Consider the following 19,855-nt stretch of genomic DNA (forward strand, 5'->3'; position numbering starts at 1 on the left):
GCCGAGATTAATGCAACTAAATATTATAACGTAGTTGTTTACTTCTGGAAGTTGACAGCCGAAACGTAACGGCTGCTAGCTAACATTTATTAATCGCCATTAATCAAGATGAATTTTAAAATGTGCGATTAATTAGTTAATAAAAGGCCCTACTGGCCAAAAGTTCTTAAAACAAGACACAGTCTTCCGCCATGTTAGCTTCTCTGTGAGATTGCACGCTAACGTGCTGAGGTGTAGCATAATGTAGTATGTGTAGTATAATGCTTGACATCTTATTCCTGCTCATTAGCGCTAACCCGCCAAGCCGTTGAGGGGCCAAACCAACCTTTCAACCCTTCAGTGCTCGTACGCATTGTGGGATGTGGGGTTCTCTGTGTGTGTCTTCTTGTATTTACTTTTTAGCTTGTAGAATAGATGTCCGCTTGTAGGACAGATGGCGTGACCGGATCGGTCCTTATAAGGCAGACAATGTGAATGGTGGAAGAGAGAGCACAGGAAAAATGAAGATAAAATATTATCTGAGATAACACACCTGCGACCGAAGGGAGAGCCAGTTTGAACCCATTTTCAGGGCAAGGCCGAAGGCTGCAGGAGAGAGTACCAGACACTCATTGTTCGGGGAAGGCGTTTGTTACAGAAGGATGAACTGGGTTGAACCAACGTTCAAGGGCACCAGAGGGATTAAAACAGGTCAGTGCCAGAAGGCAGGTGGACTTTGGAAGGGATTTGCTTGCGATGCATTTCGATGTATTTCATTGTCTCCAGATATATCTGCGGAGAATTGCTCATGTACAACTTTTTCTCTTCTAAATAAATGTTAAACTTTTTAACTAATTTCCTGTAGTGGATTCTTCTATCAACCAACTCGGGTGGATAAGGAATATCCTAACAGCATTCACTTGGGCAACTTGCTGATGCTACCGACCCAGAAACTGCGAAAAAAGACAACTTGTGGGCTGCCCGTGGTTCAACAATTCAGATGTCACATTCATCTGACGAGGGCGGTCCGAGGCCCCCTGGGAGCCGGGGCCTTCAACAAGGTTCTATTGTGTGCCGTGTGAGTCACTCTGTATTTACTTCAGTGTGCAGCACGGGGCGAAGTGCGCGCTGAGTTTGGTAATATTTAACAGGACAGTTTTGGGTGACATGGCTGTGCGGTGCTCGACCACGGAGACGCCAAACTGAGGTGGGTTTCTTTTTTTTTTTTTTTTATCCTCCGCACCCTCCATGTTCATGGACGTCAAATCGGTGAGAAAAATGCACTTTTCATTTAAAAAAAAAAAAAGTTCTTCAACCGTGTTTGAGTGGATCCATGTATTCAGGTTTAGGCTAAAAAGAGATGTGATGCCTTCAGCTGGAATACAATACAGGAGCTCTACTTTAAATAAATACTAGAAGACAAGAATATATGAGCCCAATGCTGTATGTATTAATTCAACTATGTAAAGCGTTGTTTAATTAAGTTTACAATTACTCTTATTGTAACCACTGTTCATATGAACAAGGAAATAGAAAACAGATGACCATATTGCATACGAAAACATATGGCAGGAACTTTTTAAGTAGTAAAAAGGTTTATTTTACTTCTCATATACAGCACATACATATTTTATTGCATTGCATTATTTTGTTGTCAGAAAATACTGGGTAAAAGTTTGTTTAGAATGACTAAAATTCACACAGAGAAGTTAAGCTAAGAACAAATACTATTACAATTAATGTAAATCCAACAAAATAAAAGCTAATTTATTTCCAGGTCCATTTAAAACATTAGGCGGGAATGGAGATGGCATCTTGTATTTTAGATTTTAGATTTTCCCCCCTAAATGCTACAGGCTAGCATGGCCGAAGACTTGAGATCACGATCCTCTTCTGTAGGGAAATATTTCAGTTGTTTTTATTTCCTGTCCATTCAGCGTTGAACAATGGATTGACTTTCTCAACTGATGAAACATGGACATCGATTATCTGCTCCTGGTCCTTCTTTCATGCAGGATTCAAGGTGAGACCTCGATTCGGCTCCAAGCAAACACGGCAGCTGGAGATGTGTCACAAAGGGCCAGTGATGTGATCGTGCTATCGGCCAAATCTACCTGTACATCACACGGCTTATTGATCTATCTTCTTTAGAATAGTTTAGTTTGATTAAGTCCATTTTCTAATCGCATTGAAAAGAAAAGGCCTTGTTGGCAGGCATTGATATTTATCAGGCCCAATGTTCTAAACAGATGCTTAATTTATGATCACATCAAACTCTGTAGTTTTAGTCTGCGTTTTAAGTGCTTAGCCTAAAGAATGATGCGGTGTCCTTTTACCAAAATGTACGGATGGATCTATGTTCTCCCACTTCTGTTCAGCCACAGTGTTAAGCAGTTGTTTAATTCTCTTCTTTTGTCTCTTTATGCCCCAAAAGGCTTCTTTTCTCTCTTTGTCTCTTTCCTTTTTTTGCTCACTCTCTTCACGTCTTAAATGTAATTGGAAATGTGTAACACACACTGGGTCCTTTGTAGTTTTTTACGTTGAATGATAAAACTGAGCGATTGCTACTAGCTGGTCTCCAGGCTAGTTAGGGATTTCATTTACTGCAATTTATGTATTTTTTTAATCTCAAAATGACCCCGATATTCTGTTATAGTAATTATTTTTTTTAAAATGTAATCTAAACCCTTCTAAAATTGCATTTTTTTCACTAATGTCACTTGAGAGAACCGTGCCATTTGAATGTTGACCTGTTTGTATTCAGAATATAGATCACTTGTGTGTTTCACTACAAGGGACTTTCTGAAAAGGTCAACAGTAATTTTGCAAAGCCAGCTTCTTCTCTGAACATTACTTTTATACACAACTGGTCTTGTTAAAGGAGTAGTTTGAAAAGTTCGACTATGTGACGGTTGCCCGGCAACCTCACTGTTGAGGAAAAAACAGCGTCCTGCTAGGAAATAGTTTACCCCCTAACCCGCAGTTGGCTGTTTGTATGGATTAATCAAACAAGCTTTAGACTTACATATTTGGTGTGAAGACATGAGAGCGGAGTCCCTCGTTCCACCTCTCAACCACAAAGCGAGTACTTCAATTTGCATTTCCCAACATGCCAAACTATTTATTTCAGGTTGATTGGCAGCAGTGTCGGTAAGTTTTGTTAAACATGGAAGGAGGACTAATGTGTTTCGTTTCCGTCCCCCGTCGGTGGTCAGCAGCCCGGGATCAGGTGCAGCTGTCGCCTGAAACGCTAACGGTCCTGCGAGGACAGGAGGCCCGGCTTACCTGCAGCACCTCCAGCACCGAGTGGACCGTCATGGTGTGGCTGCTCAACGGCAAATCGGTTCTCACCATCGCCAAAGAGACGGGTCCCCTGCACACCGTCCACCCAAATGTGACGGCCGAGAAAAGCGGAGACAGCTGGGTGTTTGTCATAAACAGGACAGAGAGGCACAACCATGGCCAAGTGACCTGTGACCTCCAGGGCATTGCTGCGAAAACAGCAAACCTGTTTGTACAAGGTCTGTATGCCTGTGTGTGTGTGTGTGTGGGGCTGTTTATTTCTGCTGCAGAGAAAGGCTTTCTGTGCTCCGCTCAGGAATACTCACATTTTTGCAACTATAGTCCTGTGCATACACACACACACACACACACACACACGGAAAGCATTGAACAAAACTGTTGCAGTGTGAGCGAGTGCAGAAACACACTAAATGTAACCTTGGCGAAACAAAAAGCACCATGAAACAAAAAGGAGGTAAATTAAAGGACTACTACTCTATAGAGGTAAAGCTGCATTCATTCTGTCGACTCTCCAACGCAAATCATTCTTTAGTCTGTATTTTGCATCCAAATTCAAGGCACAGATCCTAATTCAGCGCTTTTTTTATTGAGTGTAAGTCGGGATTCAAAGTTTTCTGTAAAAGCAACAGAAGATCAATCACAGTGTATACGAGGGAGGCGCAGGGGGGTAATTTGGGCCTGTGAGGTCGGGTACAGTTGCCCAGGCATGTTTGATGGTCTCTGGGACATTGTTGATGACAGTGTCTGGGATTGGAATTGATTGGCCTTCAGATATAAACACCCGGCGGGAAAAGTGCCCGGACGGCTCTGACCATGCCAGTCAGAGCAGGATTTACAGGCCTCCTCCCCTAAGAGTCAGGACTTTGTGAGTATCAGTAAGTCTTCTGATGATGTTGATGTCTCAAACTGAAGAGCACTGCAGTGTTCTGACTTCCCTGATTGAGAGGAAGGTCTAAACAAGCGAGTTAGAGAAAATTCACTTAAATTGATGAGACGGTAGAAGAAAAAAAAATGATTAGGATTGGTGTGGAGGTCAGGAAAGGTGAAGCAATTTCCTCCTTTTTGCTGGAGGGAGGATAGCCTGGCTTTTTTTTTTTTAGTGCAAAGAAGGATGTTTCAATTTTTAAACTTAATTAAAAAAAGAAGGATCAAAGTCGCGTACGGTCGTTTTCAAGTTCAAAGACTTCTTGATGAAAAATGCCACATTTCATTAAATGATTGACACATGCTTCCCCGAGAAAATACTGACCACTCGTTGCTACTCCCCCAGTTTAGACTCCCAGGTAGGTGGCTCGCCTCAAGCTACAGTACAGCTGGGGGGGGACCTGTGCTTCTACGCGCCGAATCATTCTGCTTTATTGCATCTGCAGCACGAACAGACTGAATTGAACTGAAAGAATCAGCGCACAAACATCCTCTCTGTAAAAAAAAAAAACCTTGAGGACACAAAACCCATGACCCATCGCCTCCGATATATTAGGGAGAGAGCCTCCGTCGCTGCCAGCGCCACAAATCCCCCCCCCCCCCCCCCCCCCCGCTGACACGTGCAGCCATTAACAGCAGTGCGTGGGGAATCTGCCCCCCCATCTGGTCTGGATGCAGAGGATCACTGCGGCCTGACACGGCCCCTGAATTAATCGGGCGTCTTGGCACGGCCAGCTAACAGTCAGCAACTCTGCCTGCGATTTGTGTGCTGCGGCTTCAAATAAACTGTTGAAACGGAGCCAGGAATCCACCAAGGCCCGGAAGGGGGGAGGGGGGAGGAGGGGAGGAGGGGAGGAGGGGAGGAGGGCGGGGGGGGGCGACTCTGGCTGCTATCATCGCTTTAATTGTCCAACGTGAAGATGATTTAAATGTGACAACACACTCGTGCTTCTGCTCGGTGCTCTTTCTCTCCCTATTTCTCCCTCACACACACACACACAAACAAACACACACACACACACAAGATGGAGCAAATCACTACGCTTGCATGCACCGTTGAGTTCGACAGGGGTCTGCAGAAAAGTCTCCACTATGAGTCAGAGAAGGTTGAACAGCAGAAGAGGAGTTGAAGCATCCACACGCGCGGTGTGTGACACTGAACGTGTGACGCTTACACAGAAATCCTGGAGACGGACATGTGAAAGGGTTTAGATGCTGACCCCCCCCCCCCCCCCCCCCCCGGTCATTTGCCCCTCTGAGGAGCCCTGCTGAAGGCTCTCGGCCTCACGCAGTCTGTGTCCCTGCAGTGATTCACCAACCTTATGATACCTTACTCCTGGGATAACTTAGGAGGAAGCTTTGGGAGAGAGTGCTGGTGCCGTTCCTTTCTCTATTCAGATGTATCTCCCGCCGGAGCCCCTCATCAGTCAGTGCAAATGAGGCCGCTGCTTCCTCGCCAACCTCCATTCAAATGGCGGGCAGAGATTCTCTAAGAGCATCTCAGGATGGTATATGGTACGCTGTTTATGAAAAAGGGAGTGCCAATGAAGCGCTCAGAACCCGCTGAGGATTTGAACCTAAATCAACACCGACATGTCATATCGCCGCTGTAATTATCTTTCTGTCTGCAGCACCAGTCGGTTGCATTCGGAGCCTCTCGTTCTGCCAGACAATGGACTTCACACATGAGATACTGTATCTCCCCGGGCCGTAAGTGGCTTATTTGGCTGGCAGGGAAGAAGATGAAAGGGAGAAGAGGAGAAGGATTCAGTCAGGCAATTGAGACTTTTGAGGCGCGCGATCAGCCGCCCGGGACCAATGATAAATCCGTCTTTTGTAAGCGAGCAGGCGAGTTGGAGGCGTGACGCTCACCTTTGGGTACAGATACAGGTGGATGCAACAACGTGCATTTCAGGACAAAAAATGCACGGATTGCTTCCCGGCGTCGATGCCCATAAACTCGCGCTGTTCAGAAGTAAATTAACGTGCACATGAATAAGACAAAACAAAAATAAGTGTGTGATTCTGATTGCAGAGAAGGGCAGCGTGAAAGTGTTTTGGGACAAGAAGTTGGCTTTTGAGGGAGACTCGGTGCTGTTTAAATGCCAAGCAGCAGGATGGTACCCTTCGCCCACTGTGCAATGGCAGGTGACTGACAAAAAGGTAAGTGCATGCATCCTCCTCACTATGACAATATTCAGAACTGAGGAACAGATTTTATAATATAAAAAAACTTATTAAGCTCAAGGTTTAGCAGAGCAACTCTTCGTTTGTCAAAGTAGAGGTTTATCAGCCGTATATTCTGGACACCGCACTCCATGGAGTTTTTATATTGCCATACAACAGGCAAAAAGGTGTTTGTTTTTTGAAACCTCAAAACCACTTTCTTTTCAAGTACCCATGAAAAAAATTCAGGAGGGTCTCTCATGGAACACCTGTGCAGAGACGGTGTATTTGCAGATGAGGGCTCCAAGCAAAGTATACAGCTCACCATGTCATTGTTTCTAGAAAATGTTTTGCCATTAACATTTTGTCAAGTTAAATATTTCTTTTGCGCTCTCAAGAAGAAGAAGAAAAAAAGACACACCTGTTCTGTAACTTTGTATTCAGCTCTGTTTTGAGTGTTTACAGAACAACTAAACTGAACTAATTCCCTCTGCTATTCGCCCGTTGAGGTGATCGAGGCCAAATACAACAGCAGCACCGAAAAGTCGGGGACGCTCTTCACTGTAAACAGCAATCTCAACGTCATGGCAACGAGGAGCTCAGATGTGTCCTGCCTGGCGTCCGTGTCCGCCCTCCCTGAGCCACTGAGGAGCAGCGTCCGTCTGATAGTGGGTGAGGGGACGCGACATTAAACACACACATTCCTCCTCGTGTTTTTGAATCGGCCTCTTTGTGTGTTTGTCCCTTATTTTCTTTTTGGGAAGCCTGTGAATCATCTCTCTCTCTCTCTCTCTCTCTCTCTCTCTCTCTCTCTCTCTCTCTCTCTGCATGCGTTTGCATCACAGGAGAGAGCCTCTCTCCGGCCCAGGACACAAACACGACATCATTATCTCAGCGATCGTTCCATTTGTCGTTGTGACACTTTCATGAAACCCGCTCCCTCGCTCACACTGCAGCACATTAAACGCAAGACTGAGCACAGCTTTCTTTACACCGTGTCTGCAAATCTGTAATTGAGTCACGAGGTAACGGCACGGCGTCTTCAACCGAGTTCTCCGATGTGACCTTTTCGCCTCTAGTTGCCGAGGTGGGGCTGGAGAAGGAAGCCGCCTGCACGCTGGCGCCTCTGGCGATAATGTCCACCCTCTTTGCTCTTCTGCTGCTCCTGCTGCTCTGCATCGGCGCCGTCCTCTGGCACAGACGAAGGAGACAAGCAAGTATGCGCTCTTCTCTAACTCACTTCAGGTGGGGGGGGGGAAAATCCCGTCACAGCCCCCCCCCCCCCCCTCCCCCAACCCTTTTCCCAGTCCAGAAACCGTGATTAAAGTGTAATGAAGAAGCGGGCGGCTTCGCTCCCTTCATCGAGGACACGCAATGTATTTTCTGACAATGGCGGAACATCAAGTTGTCTGCACAAAGGAGACTGCGACATGTGACTGCAGGGTCGGAGGTTTGAGTCGGTAAAACTGGGACAAATCACCAGGAGGAAGGACTATTAATTGCTGCCCCTGAATACGTGACACGTCTGTCACCGCAATTAGTGTAACTTCACTGAGCAGCTTTTCCAGTCCAACTGGAATTAAGTTTCTTTTTGGCTTTCCGACAAACATATTTGTCCCGTGTTGTTTTTTGAGGAACTTAAATGAAAATGATACCACTTTTGTCATTTCCTGCTACTGACATTGTCTAAATTGCCGTGTGAATTCCTGAAATCTGGCCCAAAAAGCCTTTTATGTGGTAACAGCACATCCCCATGTCTGTCCAACCCAGTCTCCAAAAAAAGCGTGAAATGGCTACGTTGGTCCACCGTGATAAACGTAGTCATGTCACGTTTTCCCCCAAAATAACGTTACTATGTTACGTTTCTTTTGGCCCATTCATTTACATTGCTTTGCAAATAGGTCACGTGACTATCAAGTTTCCCGGTAGCAAAAAGAAAAACATGGCGGACGGTCAGCATAATCTCCGTCAAAAACACAATATTTTAAGAAAGCATCAGCATTTGTATGCATTTCGATGGCATTTCTAGCGAGAAGTATGCGTTATTCTTTCATAATCTTCTATCAGAGACTGTAGAAGACCTTCCGTTTATTCGTTTCTGCGAAGATTTGAGTGTCTCTTTGAGAAAGCGTGGCTACGCAACGCCTTTAACGGCGCATTATTGAAAAAACACTTCCAGTGGGGGCGTTACCGTAAAGAAGCGTTCAGCCTTAAAGCCACTAATCGCCAAACAAAACAAATTCAAAGCACACGAATCACATTATGACTTTTTAAACATAAATTCCCTTACTTTTATGAGTTTTCAATGAAAGAATGCATAATTTCCGGGTGTAGGCAAGCCCGGGACATCCCGAATTATGGGCAATTTTGATTTGTCCAGCTTTTTGACAGCTCCAGTCCCGACTTCCAATCACAGCCTCCTAAGTCAATGACGCGCCTTAAACTCTCGGGTGTTGTGTGATTGCAACTTCCCCCCCCCGAACATTACGTCTTGTTTACATGGAAAAGGGGGGCGGGGCTTCGCCTTCAGAGCGGAGCGTCATTTCTCGCTCCACACGTCTCCTCTTTTTACTGGCCAGGAAAACGGGCGATCTATCCCACGTGGGTCTGGCTCCATTCCATTGGCTCTGACGAATCCACGGAGAGGCGGGACTTATAATTTGCCCGGCAAACGGAGAGATTTGAACTCCATTGCTTGCCCTGTGCGTGAAGTGGCCGTGAGGCCTCCACTAAAGTCTCTCTCTTTATTTGTTCTGCTTTACTCAATAAAAGTAAAACCTTTACAGATATACTGTACACACACTAGGCTAACATAACGGAGATTCCAGGCTTCGTCCTTTATGTTTTATGGGGATAAAGCCTCTGTAAGTAGTTTTTTCCCAAGCAAATCTGAGTTTCTTCTGTTTTTTGTGTGTCCCATACAAATATCAAAATATATATACTGATTTTCACATCCAAACACACTCACTTATGTTCCCTTTTATCATGACAACAAGACATTTCAAGATAAACCTTTTGCTTTCATAAATATGACAGTTTTAGTGTGTAAATGCCCAGCAGTGTACAGTCCGGGGGCCCCTATCGGGCCACTTGTTAGATGGGTTTGATGGGTTACTGACTAAAATATATGCCCCCACCCCCTAACTTGATTTAGGTCTGTTGCCTCAGGGCAACTTGTAAATATAATAGGTCAAACAAGCAATGTAAGCATTAAGAAAGTAGTGCATTTTGAGCACATTAACCACAAATGGATTCAAACATAAATTCAAAAATATTAAACAAAGAAATTAAATGACCAACACTGTATGTACAAAATCCACATACAAAACATGTAAACTTAAAGGGCTTGTTTGTGTCAAATTGTATGGCATACACATTCAACTGGCCTACAATAACCTGAAGAATGTCTTAAAATACTGAAGGGGGGGACATGATATCATTAGAAATGTTATGCCAGAGGGAGCACAGAATGTATTGTGGGGTGTTCAACAAGGAGGATTTTCAACCTCTACTATGTCTCCATCCTCATCTTGATCGACAGACTCACTGTCACTATCATCAGACATGCGTTATCCTAGTTTTAGTGTGTAAATGCAATTTCCAGCATGAGGCCTAAAAAACGCCTACAGGAATAAAAGGGTTAAACCAGATACAACTTGCTTGTTTGACTTATTTGACTTATTATATTTACAACTTGCCCTGAGGCAGTTAGGGGGTGGGGGCATACATTTTAGTCAGTAACCCATCCAACCCATCTTGAAACTCAGTCGAAGGAGTCTAACGCCGGAGTCACAGGGTGCAACAAAACTCTGTAGTGAAAAAAGTGAAGGCCGAGGCATGCTGGGTGAAGTGCGATCCCGGCCCTTTCGGGACAGTGTTGTGCCTGAACGCGTTCATTGAACGATAGTTCATGAACTCGTTGATATTTTGGGTGAACGTGAACTGAACGTACTGTATTAATGCCCGATGAACGTTACTGTGAACTCGTTCATTCTGGTTTCTACGGCACGTTCTTTCAGGTTAATGTCGTTCAATGGGGTGCCAGATTTCTATAGAAAACACACCGTAAACGCGCATTGATAAGTGTAGCAGAGGCGGCGTATAATAATTTTAAAGAGTTTTATGAAGTTACTGACAAGGTCGGTGAGGATGGGAGGAATCTGACCTTTCTTTGCAAACATTTGCACCTTAATGATTACTGTCCTGTTTTTCTTTTTATAATACCTTATTTAAAAAAGACCATTCAAGCAGCATGTGTTTGAGAATGTAGTGTAGGGGTGAACTCTGCAACTGCTGCTAGTGTGGAGTGAATGACAGCAACATTAAAGCAACAAAGGGGAAATGCTGTCCCCTCAATGCTAATGTAAACCCTGGTTGGATAAGGATTCAAAATTGGATATGAAGATTAAATCTGATGCATAGCTTCAGTGTTAAAACTGATCAAATAATTGCTGTCTGTGGTTCTGGGCTGTGGCAATAATAAAATAAAAAAAATAGCTCGCAGCAACGTATGGAAAAAAAGAACTAAACTAGTTCATTTTTTGGAACCGTGAACTTATTTCAAATATTTTGAACTATGAACTGAACTAGTTCATTTTTAAAATGTGTGAACTAAACTTTGAACTAGTTAATGTAGAAAGTAAACTTTACCAACACTGGCTATAGGACCCCGGAAGATGATGAACTATGCCTGGGAAGGGCGAAGCCATGCCGGTACGAGCATGATGTGCAAATTAGTCGTCAGATCAAAGTATAGTAGTGATAGACTAATCGAACCATCTAACAAGTGGCCCGATAGGGGCCCCCGGACTGTACACTGCTGGGCATTTACACACTAAAACTGTCATATTTATGAAAGCAAAAGGTTTATCTTGAAATGTCTTGTTGTCATGATAAAAGGGAACATAAGTGAGTGTGTTTGGATGTGAAAATCAGTATATATATTTTGATATTTGTATGGGACACACAAAAAACAGAAGAAACTCAGATTTGCTTGGGAAAAAACTACTTACAGAGGCTTTATCCCCATAAAACATAAAGGACGAAGCCTGGAATCTCCGTTATGTTAGCCTAGTGTGTGTACAGTATATCTGTAAAGGTTTTACTTTTATTGAGTAAAGCAGAACAAATAAAGAGAGAGACTTTAGTGGAGGCCTCACGGCCACTTCACGCACAGGGCAAGCAATGGAGTTCAAATCTCTCCGTTTGCCGGGCAAATTATAAGTCCCGCCTCTCCGTGGATTCGTCAGAGCCAATGGAATGGAGCCAGACCCACGTGGGATAGATCGCCCGTTTTCCTGGCCAGTAAAAAGAGGAGACGTGTGGAGCGAGAAATGACGCTCCGCTCTGAAGGCGAAGCCCCGCCCCCCTTTTCCATGTAAACAAGACGTAATGTTCGGGGGGGGGGAAGTTGCAATCACACAACACCCGAGAGTTTAAGGCGCGTCATTGACTTAGGAGGCTGTGATTGGAAGTCGGGACTGGAGCTGTCAAAAAGCTGGACAAATCAAAATTGCCCATAATTCGGGATGTCCCGGGCTTGCCTACACCCGGAAATTATGCATTCTTTCATTGAAAACTCATAAAAGTAAGGGAATTTATGTTTAAAAAGTCATAATGTGATTCGTGTGCTTTGAGTTTGTTTTGTTTGGCGATTAGTGGCTTTAAGGCTGAACGCTTCTTTACGGTAACGCCCCCACTGGAAGTGTTTTTTCAATAATGCGCCGTTAAAGGCGTTGCGTAGCCACGCTTTCTCAAAGAGACACTCAAATCTTCGCAGAAACGAATAAACGGAAGGTCTTCTACAGTCTCTGATAGAAGATTATGAAAGAATAACGCATACTTCTCGCTAGAAATGAGATCGAAATGCATACAAATGCTGATGCTTTCTTAAAATATTGTGTTTTTGACGGAGATTATGCTGACCGTCCGCCATGTTTTTCTTTTTGCTACCGGGAAACTTGATAGTCACGTGACCTATTTGCAAAGCAATGTAAATGAATGGGCCAAAAGAAACGTAACATAGTAACGTTATTTTGGGGGAAAACGTGACATGACTACGTTTATCACGGTGGACCAACGTAGCCATTTCACGCTTTTTTTGGAGACTGGGTTGGTCTGTCAGAGCCAAAGCTTCCCTTTAAGGCCTCCTGGAGTTTTTGCATTTGCACAAATGCCAAACGAAGTCACGGATGGACCCCCCCCCCCCCCCCCAAAAAAGATAATGCCTCCTGTGAACTTACAACCATCAAGTTTGAACCTTTCTGCTATTTTACTTTAAATAATGTCTTCCATAAGACACCAGCTAGGAAACGGTAGTTCCACCTCAATGGACTCTTTACTCTTCCAGTTAATGATTTAATGAAGCTTTTTCACAATGTTTCAGGAAATAGGTTAAACAAAAATAGGTAACTACATTAACTCTCCCACGAAAAAATAAATGGGCCATTCCAGTCCCGGGTTTCACCATAACCTGATGGGTTGGTCTTACGATGCCGGGAACATGAAGTTGTGACTCACAGCAGGTGTCCTGCCCGACGCTTCAGCGTGTTTGACTGTCACAGAGTTCTCCCCCCCGTCAAGCTTTCGGACACAGCTTGTTCTGTAGATTCAAATGAAGAAGTGAGGCCCTTGCAGGACGAACCGAACACTCGGCCTGCGGTTCTGATGCTCGCTCATACAAACGACTTCACACTGCGTTTCCTTGGGTTAATATTAGGCAGAAGGTAGACACCCTGGAGCCCCAATGGAAATTCACCATTTACCTGACAGAAAGACAGACGGCTACGTCACAGCATTTGTGAAAACGAATCGCAGAGGTTACAGGTTACTTCACTGTGGATCTGAGCGGAGAGGATTAATACCTCTGATAACTGTGAGTCATTCTACCGGGGAATATATTCAGATCGTGACCTTTCCCACTGAATACAAAAGCCAGATGCTAGTGGGTGTTTCAGTCCAGTGGGGAGGGGAGCTTAGAACACTGGCATTTGACATCTACGTTTTTGTACCGGTTAAACAATAAATATATATTTAACCAGCTAGCAATAGAGTGGAGTCGCTCTTCCGATTTATTATCTGCATAAAAGAAGCTGAACATAATTACCAAAAAAAGGTTGAACTACCCCATTAAGACACACGTAGTACTTTGTTCTTAAAGGTCTCAAGGTGACTAAGGCAGTAACAAATTAAATGGCTCATCAACTCGCACAATGCCCAATTAAAATGATAAGGGGTCAATAGCATCACACAGCGAGAGACAAGCTTAAATCCAGACGAGGGGGCCGATGCCTCGTTGATGGAGGTAAAGTCGTGGGATGTTGGGAAGAGTCTGATGCTGCCGAGGCGCTTCTGGAGCGCCACCGCCGAGGGGTTCGTTCGTTTTATAGCACGCCGGGGCGGAGGAGGCCTGGTTGTGCGCGATAACAAAAAGGGGCACTAAGTCACTCAATTAGAAGTCAGCGTAATCCTCCCCCCCCCCCCGACCCGACTCATTGTGGACCATTGCAAATCACCGCCGTGGTTTGGAGCTCGGGGATTATCACGGAGCAGGTGTGACCTTTCTCCTGCGGCAGCGGATTCTGTACCTGAGACGTGCGATACCTTCCTCACCGCCGTCTCCACAGCCTTTTATGTAACAAATAAGTTGAGGATGTGGCATGCCTCCAAGCCACTAAGCCCTTCTTCGAGTAATCCCCCTCAATGGGGAGTAATGTATGCTTTTGTACATTTGGGGGGGGGGGGGATAGAAGGGATGTAATGTAGTCGCATTCAAAGACTTTGGCCCGGCGAGACAGCGGGGATTTAAAATATATAATGACCGAGGCAGTATCCCTCCCTGTGAAAGGAGCAGTTCACGTGTCTCTCTGAGCCAAGTGCCGTCCGCGGCGCATTGTTTCCATCGCCGTGTTTTCGCCGTGGCCCGGAGGACCCGAAGCAGGGACACAAATACTCGTTAACACTCAGCTTTGAGTAGCAAAGAGACCGGGGGGGGGGGGGGGGGCGGAATCCACAGCTAACAAACGGCGGGGCGCGTACAGCTTTCATCGGTGCGGTTCTGCGGTCAAGGCCGTGAGAATAATAATAAAGTTAGTGGCTGACACGTAATAATTCTGTGAAGGTAATGTCTCGTTTTCTTTCAGAAGCGGGCACACAGGCGGCAGTGAGGTAAGATTTATGACTCGACACATTTCTAGCTTTATGAGGCAGTTTTCAAAAAATGAAAACCTTGGGTTTTCTCCACTTTCAACCAACTAACAACAAATAACTTTAATATCGTGTGACCAACGTCAGTTAACAGCGATGTAGAGTCCCGGCTGTATTGAGCTCCATTTATACTTTGCGTAAGCGAATATGAAGACTCAGCAAACTTATTTCTGGGAATGAAGGAGCTTTTATTGTTTCTCATTAAAAGAAAATTGAAGACATGAATTAGATGCAGTAAATAGTCATTACATTTTGGAACAAGTTAATTAAGATTCAAATAGTTGTCAGCTCACTTAAGAAGCAGATATTTAACGCATCACTGTTGTCAGCACTTTCCACGCAGCTTAAACGCATGTTATAACTTTCCCGTTGAGCACATCGGAGGGAGACTCCAGCACGTTGGAGGGGTCGAATAAAATGTACTGAAAAAATGATGATGTTCATTCTTTTTTTAATCTGTCAAAGCATTTCATTATGAAAACAATGCAGCGGTCGCTGATACACTGCGGCTTTGATCCCAGCAGCACAGCCTCCCTCAGCTGAAGGTTATCTTTTCTATTGGACCATTCGTTTGGGCATTTGCAGGTCCGACCAATCAGTGAGCGGGGGGAGTTCGGTTGCCGAGGCGACAGATGGGAAGGTAAACCTGGGATATTCTGGTGACGGCCCCACAGGTGAGAGAGGGGCTGATAACTGCACACCTCAACTACAACTGTTTAATAGTAATAACCATGTTGACAGAAGATCATTTAAGTGTACTGTCAAATCATTCAGATGGCCATTAAAATAATTGTACAGCAACTGAACACAATATTAATATGACAGTTTAACTTTGATGGGCCGTATTAGCATATTACACATTTCTTGTGTGTTTTTTGCACTGTTGCATTATTTATTTATGCTTGAAAGTTGCACAAGTTTCATAATTCATCACATGTAACATAAAGTTGGTATTCGTTCTTTTGTCAAAGTTAAACCCTGTAATAATTTTTTATTGCAGATTGACTCACCATAAAAATAGATTTACACTTGATGTTCACTCTGAGGGATTGCACAACTTAAGCATAATTCTTTTAATGGGTATTCTGTTCAATGGGAATGTCTGAAAGCCAAATTGTCTGGATTACTCAAACCCTGCATTGTGGTTTGCACAATGGCTCTAATATTAAGTTTAGATGAAGACAAACCGTTTGAGTCATAACTGGCTGTTGTACTCACAAATGTCAGAGCTTTTCACAAGGAAATATGAGATTTAACCTCTGGGCGCTTTGTTTATTTGGTAAACATAACAGAACCAGGAGCCACTTCTTCCCATTGAGATCACCTTGAAGTTCAAAGTTAGGCTGGTAGCTACAGAGGGGCCGCGAGGTTAGTTCAGGCTAAATTACTGTTTCTCACCCTGCAGATGCAGTTCACCATGAGCTAATCATGGAAACCCTTAGGCCGGAGGACTTTGTCAGCTTTCACAAGGTAAGATAGAGAAAGACAGGGTGGGAGAGAGAGAGAGAGAGAGAGAGAGAGGGAGGGAGAGAGAGACACTGAATAATGCAACCAGTTTTGGCCACATTCTCTCGTGTTGATGGAAACAAGATCAAACTGCTCTGCCAATGCGCCGCCACTCTTCTCCTATTACACGGCCTGCCGTTGGACAGGAATGTGGAACAACGTGCTTTCTGGCACAGTTCCAGAAAATTCCATTAGCGCTTTTCTTCAGCCAACAGGGCCGTCAACCTCATCGGAATCATCATCACGTTGTCATTTACGCCATTGGGTGATCAGTGTACATGCGATACACTGAGGAACACGTTGTTTGGAATATACACCGTGGAGATATCTTGTGTAATGAGGGGAGGGGGGGCTCAAGGGTTTACTTCTGTTCCGATGTTTGTGGCCCCGTCTCCCAATTACGTCTGATGTAGAGCAGCTCTGTCTCGAGGTCACAAGTTCAGTTCTAGGTTCACGGTGTCGGAAGCGATGGGTTTTTTGTTGGGTAATGGGATTGCCTCATCGGGACGGAGCAGACAGGCTTTAAAGCCATCGTTGTCCCCCCCACCCCCCCCCGGTCGATATGTGTTTGTGTGATTGTTTTGTCACTGCTGTTGTAAGAGAGAGGTTTCAGGTGCTTGGGAATTGTTACTAAAACATCAAATTGAATGGTGTGTGTCCCAGGTCCCTGATGTCGTGTCCTCCAGCCACCTGTCTCTACACAGGGACGGACTAAAAGAGCAGAACTCCACCAATACCAGAAGAATGACCACAGTTTGAATTATAATATTAAATATAAAAAAGGGGTGCCAACCCACCCTTGTACAGTATTTACAGGTGGCCCCCTCGCCAGTGTTTTTATTATATGATGTTTCACATATTTGTAAAGTACGCTATTCTCATGTAATCTAAAAAAATATATATATATATACAGTATATTGTGACGCCTCTGACCTGTAATGTATGCATTAAAAGCAGTTTTTAGAACATACTTTAACTTTCAACGAATTTATCCTTTATGTTTGGCTTAAATGTATGATGTAAAGGGACTCCCTGAGCTGTTGCATGTTGATGGATACCCGTATCACAGCATTTAAATCTAATCTTGTTTTCAGGTAAATCACGCAGGACATGCATCTTTTCCTCTTGCATATGTGGAAGCATCTCGGACTCTATCGATGTCCCAGTCATGGAGCGGTGATGGTTTTAACATACGGTGTAGATGGGAAAGGGTGAGATGTAAATTAAGACAATGAGACTGGTGCTGCAATGAGAAGCTGGTGGTGAGGCACTCTGCATTAATGCATGAAATAACAGATTTATCTCCGCGTGAAGTGGATGACGGGACATTTGCATTTAATAATAGTAAAGAATGGGGGCGGGGGGGGGAGATGGTGGAGAGGGAGGTATATGGATCTGCCAGACACGCAATAGTTTCACCAGCATTGCTGTTATTAAAGCAGCCGGCGTGAATTAAAAAGATGACATGTCTAAAAACATATATTTTTTACCAAACTGCCGCAGTTTATTAATAATACCCATGTGTTATGTTTCACATTTCAGACTGAGCGAGTCCCATGTGAGTTCATTAAATTATTCTTAACATGGGGTTATTATCATTGTTCAATAATGTCAGAATATTTGACAAAAACTGCCTTTTTTCTGTAGAATGCAGTGTCTTTTTTAGTATTTCTGTGTGTATGTGTTTTTACCTCCCTTAACAATGTAAAAGTGTAAAAATAAATAGCAAGTCATACATTTGGCACCTTAAGCTTTCTTGGAAGGGAATTACTCACTTCACTGAAAGTCATTGCACATTCCGATACGCCCTTTTGCAGAGGTGGGATCAAGTCACTGTTAGGCAAGTCACAAGCAAGTCTCAAGTCTTTGCCCTCGAGTCCCGAGTCAAGTCGAGTCAAAGACGAAGCAAGTCCCAAGTCGAGTCACAAGTCACAGCCAACAAGTCTCAAGTCGAGTCACAAGTCGTACCATTTTAGTTTCGAGTCATTTCGAGTCCTTTTATTATAGTGGGGACGGGGAACCCTGGGTGATGGTGCGCTGCCTCACAGACCTAGACTACGAAGGGAAGGGTAATGGTGGATCGACTGTGACTGTGTTATAGTACTGTAACGCTCACCCCAATGCTGCAGCGTAAATAAGGAGGCGATAACTGGCTTGCAACTCCGCTGCATTTATTTATATAAAACTACTCAACTTCGGTCACTGTTGGCCGTCACCACGCCGAACGAACACTTCCGCATACACGGCCCCCCAAAACTCGGGTTGTCTCGCGTAACTACAGCTGGTAACAGAGCATAACGTGAACACATGCAACATCTGCATAACTGATTAACTAATAACTTTAACTCAGCTCATTACACTACTTTAAAACGGACGTTGACATAATGTTGGCGAGGATTTCCATCGGAGTCTGAATCCGGGTTCAAAAATCCCGATTTTTGTAACCATGAACGAGCTGTCTCGTTGATACGGTCAAATGGACTGCAGTGATTGGATGTTGTTCAGGCAGCGCGCGCTCTCTGCTTACAGGTGGCGCACATTTTTTTGACAGATGCAGATAAACAGAGCGGCGCGGTGGTGTGAAAATGTTTTCCCCCAGTTTTCATGGGAAGTAGCAAGTCTTCTCGAGTCAAAAGGCTCGAGTCCAAGTCAAGTCACGAGTCATCGGTGTTCAAGTCCAAGTCGAGTTGCAAGTCTTTGTACGTTTTGTCGAGTCGAGTCTCAAGTCATCAAATTCATGACTCGAGTCTGACTCGAGTCCAAGTCACATGACTCGAGTCCACACCTCTGCCCTTTTGGCTTTAGATGAGATAAATCTCGGCTGCCTGCAACCTTCATTAGCCAAGTGTGCTTCCAAGCCTCTAAGAGAATGGAATGGCGGCTAAATCTCTGCAAACACAAACACATCTGAAAACAAATGCAGTCATCTGCCGGGGACTCAATTGTGAAGGTGCGTATTTTCATGTAATAAGGAACCAACCAAATACTGCAAGGGGGGTCAGAGCCAGAGATCAGGAGTAAACCAGACCATTCCTTAAATGTGCCATAGTAAATTTTATGCTGACTGAGCACCAAGCCTCTTCATTGTTAAAAATGAAAATGTACTCGATGCAGCACTTTTTGGAGATTTTAAGTTAACTTCCTTAATATGTCACTAACGCTACAACTAACACCATCACAACACATACAGCAACTACACCTGCCACAACATCTGCCACTACCCTCTGAATGACTTCTTCCATGAAAAGGTTGATGGACCTCGTGTCAAACCTGTTAACCCCAGGAAGTTTTCCAATTGTTTCATCATATCCCACACCCACAATGAGAAACTGTGAAATGAGGTGTGGGTATGTTCTTGTTTGGGAACTTTAAAATCACTGTGTAATTAAATGAGCAGTTTAGACAATCCAACCCACATTCGTCATACATTTGAATATAAATGTTTCTTTGTCCTGCCTCAGTGCAACAGGAAGTTGTTCCTTTTTCTGAGAACATTTTTTTTTATCGTTAAGAGTACCTTGAGGGATGATGAGTTAAAGGAATGATTTCCACCTGTAGTTCCTTGTTAGTTGCTAATAAACTCTACATATAATGTAAAACGGCATCCTGACAGGATCTGAGAAGAGTTGCAATAGTACTTAATCTTAATAAATCTTTAAATAGTACTGCAATTTGGAAGTAAATCTGTGCCATCGGGGGTTGAAATAAAAAGGTGATTGAATTTCTAGCACTGAATATTTATGCATTGAAATTATGTACCTGAATGTTTTTC

At 44.1% G+C, this 19,855-nt stretch overlaps 1 protein-coding gene across 5 annotated transcripts; it reads left to right on the forward strand.

Annotated features, from left to right (window-relative positions):
- Positions 1-1,065: 1,065 nt before the first annotated feature.
- igsf5b (immunoglobulin superfamily, member 5b) lies at positions 1,066-17,868 on the forward strand. 5 transcript variants are annotated; one of them, XM_037470098.2, is made up of 10 exons: positions 1,066-1,186; positions 1,917-2,002; positions 3,195-3,500; positions 6,242-6,369; positions 6,882-7,044; positions 7,452-7,589; positions 14,514-14,538; positions 15,163-15,251; positions 15,983-16,047; positions 16,747-17,863. In XM_037470098.2, exons 2-10 carry the CDS (start codon positions 1,954-1,956, stop codon positions 16,840-16,842), a joined length of 1,059 nt encoding a protein of 352 aa, XP_037325995.2. In that variant the 5' UTR covers positions 1,066-1,186; positions 1,917-1,953; the 3' UTR covers positions 16,843-17,863. The 5 variants fall into 5 exon arrangements, with proteins under 5 accessions (XP_037325995.2, XP_037326158.2, XP_037326331.2 ...); XM_037470261.2 differs by having other exon boundaries at positions 3,198-3,500; positions 16,747-17,777; XM_037470181.2 differs by having other exon boundaries at positions 1,070-1,248; positions 16,747-17,864.
- Positions 17,869-19,855: the final 1,987 nt, after the last annotated feature.

This window comes from Pungitius pungitius, chromosome 3, assembly GCF_949316345.1.
Source record: "Pungitius pungitius chromosome 3, fPunPun2.1, whole genome shotgun sequence".
Taxonomy (NCBI): domain Eukaryota; kingdom Metazoa; phylum Chordata; class Actinopteri; order Perciformes; family Gasterosteidae; genus Pungitius; species Pungitius pungitius.